We start from the raw sequence: 10,408 nt of genomic DNA on the forward strand, positions 1-10,408 counted from the left end.
TTCAAAATGAGGAATAGCCAGAAATAACATAGTCCATCCTCAAGGTGTTGTTATTCCTCACATGTATTTCAAATTTATGCATAAAAAAGGTTTGAAATAAGTCTATCAATCATTTTTCTGGTTCATTGATAGATGGGTAGGCTCTCCTGAACTCATGTCAATGAAGAAGAAAATAAAGGACCTTCAATTATTTTGTGCAGATCCTTTTCAATTAGTGAAAAATCATTCTTTTCTTATGACCATTTAAATACAGTAGTATATATACAGCACACTAATGGCAATGGAATATTAACAATCAAGAAATTGAACTCAAATACTACTGACATTTGTCACATTTTTAGTACCAATTACTATGATTGATAATGCATCTAATAATTAAGTGTGCGACAATATTACATTACATTAATGACTTTAACTGGATTAATAAATCATTTATTCTTCAAAATTAAGCATAAAGGGTACATTCAGTGGTGGAAAAGAAGTATGTTGTAGAGATTCCTCAGATGAGGGACTCTCAATGGATTTGGTTTCAATTCTTTTCCTAGGAAGGCAAAATGATGTAGTGAAAACTCCCAGAACCTGAAAGTAAAATCTCCAAGTCCCAGTCGGGCATAACCACTGGCTGCTAGTGTCACGGATGAATCTCAGTTTTTTTTATCAGTCACATGAAAATGGCACCTACATTATAGGATCGTTGTGAGAAGTAAGTCAATGCATGCAAAGACAGCTCATAAATTGTACAGTACAATGCTTATATTACTTTCTATTATTAAACTTTAAACAGGAACACTGTCCCTAATTCTAGTTTCCTTGTATTCACAATAAAATTTTCCCTGTATTACTACCTATAATAATTCAAAGATGCTTATTTTAGTGGAGGAAATGCCTGACAAAGAACAGAAAAAAAATCTTTGAAATGGTATTCTTGACAGACAAATCAGTTTTCTACTTTACTGAATATATATACACCTCCTATTTTGCCTGGTAGTGCAGGACTGTAAAAATGGCCTTTCAAACTGAAATGATACAAAGTAATTTTAGTAATCGTTGGGGGAAATTATAATTTTTTTGTGTGGCTTTTAAGTTTTTTTTCGGTCAAAATATTTGAACACTCTTATTGTTGGTTATAAATGTAAAGTAAAATCAGAACAATAGTAAAACTAATATTTATTTAGTACACTAATTTAAAACACTAGGAACATTGAGAAAACAATTTTTTTTACTTCTTTGAAAAATAACCCAAGCAAAGTTGGATCAATGTTTGCCTTTTTTTCCATATAACATAACAGTATATGAGGCTAGAATTATTATTATTTTTTGCCTTGGTGAATTTTCATAGTCATTTCAAAATGTGGTTCTTTCCAAAATTTTATCTTTTGCGCTTTCAATGTTGTGAAATATCTCTAAGAATTCCATTAATGTGAATTTTTTTGCTGGTGTCACTTTTCTGATATATCTTTCTATTTTATCGTAGCTGTTCAGTTAGGTCAATAAGTTCTAATAGTATCCAATTTGACTTCCAGCAGTATTGCTTTTCTTTCTTTCTTTCTTTTTTTTAAATAAATATTCTTTTTTTTAAAGATTTTATTTATTTATCTTAGAGGGGAGGGGAAGGAGAGACAGAGAGAGAGAGAGAGAGAGAGAGAAATATCAATGCATGGTTGCCTCTCATGCATCCCCTGCTGGGAACCGGGAACTGGCTTGCAACCCAGGCATGTGCCCTGACTGGGAATCGAACTGCGATCGTGTGGTTCGCAGGCCCATGCTCAACCAGCCAGGGCTCTTTCTTTCTTTCTTTTTTTTTGGTTACATTTTCATGATCAATTCTCTCTTTGGATTACTCGATATTACAAAATGTTTCCTGGGTTTATCACTGACTGACAAGGAGGCAGCACACCGACATGCTTTACTGTGTGAAGGAAGCAAAACAGATGCACAGTGACCAATTGCCGACAGACTATGGTAGACCCGTGTGACTGGCAACTGGTGATGAAGTGCATATGTTATTTATACTATAAGTGTATATGTTATTTATATAGTGATTTGTGGATGAAAGAACTAGCAGCAATGTTAGTTCTTTATGCAATTTACTCACAGTAATTATACCATAGTAACTGAAATTTTAATCATGTTACGGAGGGACAGTTATTATTTAACTACACTCTAGTAACTGAAATTCATGCAAATTGAAACAATGTGAAGTGAGGACTGTGTATATTCAGTCAAGGCCTAAGAAGAGAGCAAAACAAGCAATTATGGTAAATGCCTTAGGCTAGATAAAAAGAAGAGAAATATGAGTCCTCCAACTTTGTACTTGAATTACTTCTTAATTTGATGTGGAAACACATTATAGAAAGATGCAGCATATGTGCACTCCTTGGAAGTGAGTAAAATTTATAGCAACTCCTATGTATTTGCTATATTCGAATTTTATGAATTTTCAAAAGGTAATGATTTCAAGTGGTTGACATTTTCACAAGATGGGAAATGCTATGTAATGAAAAAGTTCTTCCTAGTGCCCCTTTCCCAGGTACCAGGTTCTGCTCATTGAGAGCAGCTGATATTATTCTCCCCGCAACAGTCTTTGCACACACAGGCAGACACCCCCCCCAAAAGCACTCACAAGCTTAAGCAGCTAATATTGACCATTTGCTATGATTGTAGTAGATGATGTGCTGAACTTTGTGTACTCTATCTCATAACCTGCCCACCCCCCCATAAGCTTTGAAGTAAGCTGCTGTTACAGCAGAGGAAAATCGGTCTCTAGAGACTTTCCCCAAACCATGCAGTTGGTGTGTGGGGGAGTAGCTATTCTCACCCAGGTACTCTGAAAGCTCAAGTGCAGGCTTTTAGTGATCAGACGACACTCTCTAGTATCTGTGTATAGTTCATGCAATAAACTGTTTTATTAGTCTAGCAGCCCCTTATGGTACTGGAAATTTTTTTGATAATTCAGCCTATGAAAATATGGCACTCAAGGGGTTTGCTAGCAACTAAAGTATGTCCAAAAACATTAGGTACGTCTCTCAGAAGACTGGCCACCATCTGCACTTGGAAATTGGCCAGGTTGCTTGGAAGGAACTCAACTCTAAGTGTATGTCTATGAGCTGTTCTCAGGGACTGCCTGGCCATCCCTCTTTTTTTGGGGGGGCATTAGAATTATATCTGACATTCAGAGTGTGCATATGTGTGTGCATCTGCATTTGCACATACACACTGTTCATTTACTCATTCAAAACAAATATACCTATTGTGTCTTAATTGTTCACAACAGAAATATGAAGCTTAGGGAAAGCTAACAACAAATACCGATGCCTGTGTATCTTTCTGATTTCATAAACTTAGTACTGCTTGACAGTTCATGTTTAACAGTCTGTTGTAAGCACACATACTATCCTTGTCAGTCCTGGTTAGCAATTGGGCTTGTTTTCCAGTTGACTGCTTCCTAAATGCCTTTCTTAGAGGGAGTGGAAGGATGAAGAGTGTCTCCCGAAGCAGCCTGCGTTGCTCCCTTTTTTTCTGCATGCATATCTCTAAACTTTCTTTGTTACAGTGTGGCAAAGAGTGGAAAGCTTGAAGGTAATTCTCAATTTTTTATAAAATTGAACTTTCTGGCTTTCAATAAGGAAATTCATTCTCTCCACCCATCCCATGCCTTTTTAAATGAACTGTTCAAAACATAATAAACAATTCAACGTGAAGGATCATGATTTTCAGGAGCTGCTAGTGGGGAAAGAAATGTGCTATATTTTCCTGCAAGTCTGAAGGCCTTGGGTCTCGGCATTCCTGGGTGTTGTGTTCAAGAGTAATATGACCTTCAGTGTTACTTAGGGGTTTGGAGTCATTTCTTTCTGGATTCCAGGTTTCTGTTTAGAATCTAGCCTCCACTTGGCTCAATTCCAGGTGCATGCTTTTTCATCTGTAAAAGCTCCAGTCTTTGCTTTAAGTGTTAGACAGAGTACATATTATATCCTATATGCAAAATAACTTATGTTTGTTATTTTTGTAATAATCTCTGATAAATGAAATTAATTAAAATATTTCTATAGAGAGGTAGCCATCTCTCACTAGGTGATCTCATTTGCTTCTTTATTCAGAAGTTGAAGCTCAGCCAGTGTAAGTGCCTCAGTTCGCCCTCTTCTCATCTTAAAGTGCATGTCACTTCTCTCCTCTTGTACACACACTGGTTGGGAGGGCACACCCACCTGGGTCAGACGTGTGCTCTTTACTTCATGCTTTCTTCTCCCCTGGGACATCTTTCTGTCACTTCTCAAATCAACTTTTTGTCCTCTTTCCTGGTTTTACAACACTCACAGCCACCCTCTACCCTTTTGCTCCTTCAATTACTTAAAAAATAAAAACTTTTCAAAAGAATTTCTATGTTCTCCATCTCATTTACCTTAGCCCTATGAATTTGGCCTTTTATCTCAGGATTCTGAAATACCCAATGGCTTCCCGAAGCCCACTCTGATGGCCTTCCAACCCCAACCTCTTTAAGCTCTTCAGCACTTAATGGAAACTCTCTCCTCTCAGGGCTTCTCAGACCAGTATTGTTTTTCTGGTCTCGCTATTCTTACATTCCTTTTCTGTGTCCTGTCAAGTGTTCTTTATCTAATCTGCCCTAAATATAGAGCTCCTTCAATTTTTCAAGCTTCTATATTTGGACTCCTCGCTCTCTCCTCTTTTCTTTGTTAGTGCAGCCTCTTCACAGTTTTACTGGTCAACTCCATATGGGTAACTTCCAGATTTGCTTATCTGATACTTTTTCTGAGATGCTGACCAGCACTTCCAACTGGCCCCTGGATGTCTGCACACACTCACCGGCTGGCTCACATTCATTGACAGTGCACTAAAGGGTAAGTGCTGCTCTAGACATGTGGAGGCAGCCCCGAAAGAAACCGAGTCCCCGTCCGGCAGGATTCACATTCCAGGGAACGAAGGAAATAGAAGCAAGTAAAAAAGGTGTTAGGTGGTAGTAAGTGCTGGAGAGAAAAACAGATCAAGTAACAGGACAGGGAATGGTGGGAAATTGGGGACTAATTTCGAGTGGATATACAGAAAAGTCTCTCTATTAAATGCCACTCGAGCAGGAATGAAGTGAAAGCACAAAATGATTTGTTTTTAATCATGCTGCTCAATCTCACTGTATATTCCTTAAATTGGCTTCTTTTGCTACACAATAATCCTATTACATTTCTTCAGAAAATTTCCTCTTTAATTCTTCTGGAGGAGTGTGTTTCCAACTATATACAGATTATAACCCATTAGTGTGTGATGAAATTATTCAGCGAGTCACTATCCACTATTTTTTAAATAAAATAGAATTGAGTTGAAGTGAAAGTAAGTGAAGTACAGGTCTTGTCTCCTGAAATTCTTGGGTGGGTGTGTTCATGTATTTACATCCTAGACAGTGATCTTTCCTATACTGTGTTGCTGTCAAAAATACTTAATAACCATTATCCTAGGTAATTATTTTACACATTCTCATCTCAAATCCCCTAATCCCCTCCCCCTCTTGCTGTCAGTTGATAATCCTTGTATTTCCCTGAGAATGCAGAAGTCTTCACAAGAGAACTTCCCACTTTCTCATCATTGAATTATGAAGTTCTGCCCACATCATTATGTGTTTGACAACATCATATTTAGTAGCATAGGGTGCCCTTGTGTAGTATGTTAATCTAAACCATTCTGTTGCATGTGTGCAGCCAGGTGGGTGTGCCTCCCAGACCCGGGGCTGAAGGGAGCACGATGTGCCGAGGACTTGTAAAATGGATTTGTCTCTTAGTTTGTTGTGAGTTGCGCTCCCTAGGGATCGTTCCCAGTCAATAACCGAGCCCTGGAAATGTGCTCAGGAAGGCCCATTTCTCAGAGACTTGGGATTCCTCTGATGAGCAGCTCTGGCTGGAGGTTTCTCAGACAGCCTTGCAGACTTGGCAGAACTTTCCTTAGACATTTGCACAACCTTTCCTTTCTTCCTTCTCCCAGGATCAGACTCACAGAGTCTGAAGACCCTCCCTGCTTCTTTTAGCTCCTTCCCCATTTTTTCTCAAGGGCCTTACTGTTTTCTCTAATAAATTTCTTATACTCTTATCATGGGAGAAACTCCCAGAAACTCAGTTCTCCTTACTGATGCAATAAAGAATTACAGGTCAGCAAGCTGACTAGAATGCAAGCAACGTTCATTAGTGCTAAGTTCTAATAGGGAAGAAAAGGCATGGGTGGCAAGATCAGGGTGGCCAGAGGCCAGATGGCCAGGGGTTCCCCTGTGCGGCTAAAAGAGCCAAGAGAGCGAGTCCTTTGTTCTGAGGACTTACATCATTGGTGGGACAGGGCTGAGGGAGTCGTATTTGGAGTGACCGGTAAAGATGATGCCAGCTTTCCCCCTGGAAACGTGACTGCCCAACGGAGGTGTGGGGGTCTGTTTGCCTGAATCCTTACCTTGCTCTAGACTCTATTTGTTCATTTTGCATAGGAGAAGGGAGACAGGCAGGTAACCAAAGTTGTTTATGGGCTCTTTCTTTAAGCACTGTGGACCTCCTCCCCTTCCCCCTTCGGGCCTTGGGATGAATACACAGCCTCAAGGTTTTCCTTTTCTCAGCTAGTGGAGATGACACACACAGACTTTCAAGACCGCCCCCCCTCCCTAGTTTACTTGTGTGTTTGGAATGCCTGGCAGTCTTATTGGACCAGGCTCAGGATTACTGGCTCAATTTGTGAGACTTTGCTTCCATCCTGCTGTGTTAATTTCTTTGTTAGATGAGGGCCCTGCCTTTATTTCCCCTCTGGCCACTCCTTTTACCATAACACCCTTACCCTGTCTTGACACCTGTTTCTCAGAGGACCCAAACTAACAGACATTTAGACTCTCCGCAGGTTTTTATTCTGCACAACTAATATTCCGATTGCTCAACTCTTAGCACAGCATTTTTCTACAGAGAGCCCTTCAACTCACTGCCATTGCTCACTAACTTAAACTTGACCCTTTTCTCACATCCATACTTCCCTCCAGCCCATCTTCTCAAGCATCACCCAGCGTGCTCTTAGTCTAGTCTGGGCTCCTGAGCGAATATTCTGTCACCATTTTATCACACCTCTTCCTCCCATGCCCCCAAGAAAACATCTGCTCAGCTGATGCCTCCTTCATTCTGGATCCCTTCTTGACTTTTCTATCACATGATGTTTTTTTCTGCTTCACTTTAAAGGCCATAGAAGGCTGTTTTCTGCAGTATAATCACTCCTTTTGGTGTGTTAAAGGGGAGGCTTATATAGCCCTGTGGTGAAGTGTGTTGTCTTAAATCAGATCTGGATAGTTACATCAACATCAAAAAAAGGGACAAAAAAACTAGCTGAGAATGAATATCTTTGGGAAACACTGAGCTAAATAAAAATAACCAAAGATTTTTTTTTGTTTTTAATTTCAAGACTTCCCAGAGCCCTTAAAATGGTAATAAATATATATTGTAACTTCCGATAGAGAATGCGCTCAGTGCATTCTCTCAGTGAGTCATCATAAAACACTGAGCAGCTGGGATCACTATACACATTCTGAGTGTTTATAAATTACAGAGAATATGCACACTTTATTTTCAGTATCATAGTTAGTGTTAGAACTATGTTCTTTAGTGTTTCAGTATCTTAGTGTTATCAACATAAGATGTTGCTTGTCTTGAATTTATTTATGAAATCTTTTTAAAAACAGATCTTGAGACATTACTATTTCTTGGAACACACTTTAGAAAAGAGTAAAAATTGTCATAGAATTTTGCATGTCTGATTTTGACAATACTATATTCTTCATCTTGTTATAGCTATTTATATATTTATCTTACACATTTTCCCATTTTAGATTATCATTAAGTCTTAAAAATAACAGGCACTTGTTGAGTTGAATAATCATGGACTTTTAGTGAAGGTTCGTGGTCTGGAATATATTTGGTAACTGGAGAAAGTTAGTTTACATCTACTTTCAGCAGCTTTTTTGTAGTCTCTTTTATACCATATTATCCTTTCTAGCTGGGAAAATTGCTGGCCAAAAGCCCTTGTTTACATAGGCTAAATTCATTTTCTCTGCAAATCATTTTATAGAAGGGACAGTATAACAGAGGACTTATAAAGGTGGAAATGCATTCTAAGGGCAAGGAGGTAGGAGACAGCTGACCGAGTCCTGGCACACCACGGTGGTGGGGAAGGCTTAGTTCTGATTGTTTTCATTCCCAAGGGTATGTTTGTCAAAAAGGTACTCCGCCAGGCCACAATCTGGAGCCCCCATCTTAATCAAGTTGTGCACATGGTCCCCTAGTTCCTTGATAGACTTCACCTGCTCATTTAGATAGTGGGTTTCCAGGAAGTCGCACAAATGGGGGTCGCCTTTGTCTGAGGCCAGAGAGTGCAATTCCAGCAGGGACTGGTTCACATTTTTTTCCAAGAGCAGAGCACACTTCATGGCATTCAGCCCGTTTTCCCAGTCGTCTTGGTCAGGTTTCTTGATGTCCTGCAGGCAGATTCTGCCTCCTCGCTGGTTCTGCAGCCTCATTAGCTTCTCTGCATGCAGGGTCTCCTCCTGGGATTGGCGAAGGAAATACCTAGCGAAGTTGTTCAAGGCCACGTCATCTCGGGAGAAGTAATAGGCCATGGACAAGTACACATAGGATGCATAGAGCTCGAGGTTGATCTGGCGGTTGATTGCGGCCTCAGAGTCCAGGTGAAAGTTCTGGCGCACCCGGGAGGGGCCAGGTGCACACCCGGAGGGGCTCTTGGAGGAGGCGGCTGCAGCCATCCAGCGGCAGAGGGCAGCAGGCCGGGGGACCAAGGGGCTCCTTCTGGCCCAGCGCAGCGGCAGAGGGAAGACAGAGTGCGCGCTGCGCAGGGACACTAGCGAAGTGCTGATGAGCCTGGGAAAGAACAAGAAACCGGACAGCATGCCTTCTCTTCTTCACAAGTGAGGAAACTGAATGCGGACTGAATGTTCGCTCATGGTCAGGCTCCAGGAGCATCAGGTGCGAATCAGGACTGCGTCCCAGGCGACTGCGTCCCAGGCGACTGCGTCATAGGTCCTCTTTCCTTACGGAGGCTCCAAGTTCCATGCGATGGCGGCCGAGGGAGGGCTCGCCTGTTGCAAGGTTGGGCACAGACAGGTGGCAATTACACAACACTATCTAAATAATGCCCTTATCGTCGACAGGAGATTTCTGCTCTTGGGCGTTTGTAATTTATTATTTCACCAAATTTAAAAATGCTGTCCAAAAAGTAGGCACCTAGACTAACAAAAGAAAGGACTGAGCCACGTCCTGCTTGCCTTTTGTCTCCCAGCTTTTTCTGTCCTAGGACTAAGGGATGGGAGAGGCAAGGCCTTGAAACAGGGTAAAACAGAAGTCACTATTAATTTATCTCTGAGTAAAAGTCCACTTCCCAAGTGAATACCTTGACTTTCTGATTATTTTATCTAAGTATGGAAATAATTACCAGTACATTGGGCAGATTTTCAAGTCTGTAAGGAAGACAGTGCTTTGTTTCAAAAAGACATTATTTTTATTTTTATTTTGTAAAGATTTTATTTATTTATCTTTAGAGGGGAAGTGAAGGAGAGAAGGAGAGAAATATCAATGTGTGGTTGCCTCTCATGTGTCCCCTGCTGGGAACTGGCCTGCAACCCAGGCATGTGCCCTGACTGGGAATCGAACCGTGATCCTGTGGTTCGCAGGCCCGCACTCAATCCACTGAGCTACACCAGCCAGGGCAAGACATTTTATTTTTAAATATAAAGTTTATATTCATTGTAAAGAAATCAGGTATTGTAGGAAAGAGAAAAGAATATATAAACTAGCTCTAAATTTGATGTTACATTCCTGCCTTTTGTCAATGCAGATATGTATTTTTTAAAGGACAATTTAAAAAAATTAAATTTAAGATAGCATTTGACTTTAAAGGAGTATATATAATTGTAATTTGTTGAGAAAGTGGGGATTAACTCACAAAAGAATATTCAAAAGTTTCTTAATTTTTCCTCTATTCAGAGATAACCATTGTTAAAATGTTGGTAGTAATTCTCACATATTAAAACAAACATTAAAAATATATATCACAGACACACAAAAGTAAACATATGCATTTTTATGGGCTTTATGGTGGTATAATTGACATAAAATAAACTGCAGATACTTAAAGTTTACAACTTGACAGGGTCTGGCATATGAATACGTCTGAAAACCCGGCACCAAAATCGAGACGAGGAATGGGTCGCCTCCCGGACTTTCCTCGCGTCCCTCAGTATTTTGTGATTCTCCCTTTTGCCTCACTCTGCTCCGTGTCATAAAAGGCACCACTGATCTGTTCGTCCTTACTAGCTACATTAGTTTACATTTTCTAGAATTTTATATAAACGGGATACACACACACATTTTTTTTTCTT

At 40.1% G+C, this 10,408-nt stretch overlaps 1 protein-coding gene across 1 annotated transcript; it reads right to left on the bottom strand.

Moving 5' to 3' along the window:
• Positions 1–8,191: 8,191 nt before the first annotated feature.
• FTMT (ferritin mitochondrial) lies at positions 8,192–8,920 on the bottom strand. The gene has a single exon (XM_037029351.1). It carries the CDS (start codon positions 8,918–8,920, stop codon positions 8,192–8,194), a length of 729 nt encoding a protein of 242 aa, XP_036885246.1.
• Positions 8,921–10,408: the final 1,488 nt, after the last annotated feature.

The sequence above is a fragment of the Sturnira hondurensis genome, unplaced genomic scaffold (genome assembly GCF_014824575.4).
Source record: "Sturnira hondurensis isolate 20B ecotype Veracruz unplaced genomic scaffold, ASM1482457v3 Scaffold0001509, whole genome shotgun sequence".
NCBI classification, from domain to species: domain Eukaryota; kingdom Metazoa; phylum Chordata; class Mammalia; order Chiroptera; family Phyllostomidae; genus Sturnira; species Sturnira hondurensis.

What these genes read in the sequence shown, in the direction of transcription:
- FTMT (XM_037029351.1), bottom strand. Translation starts at nt 8,920, where the DNA reads ATGCTGTCCGGTTTCTTGTTCTTTCCCAGGCTCATCAGCACTTCGCTA.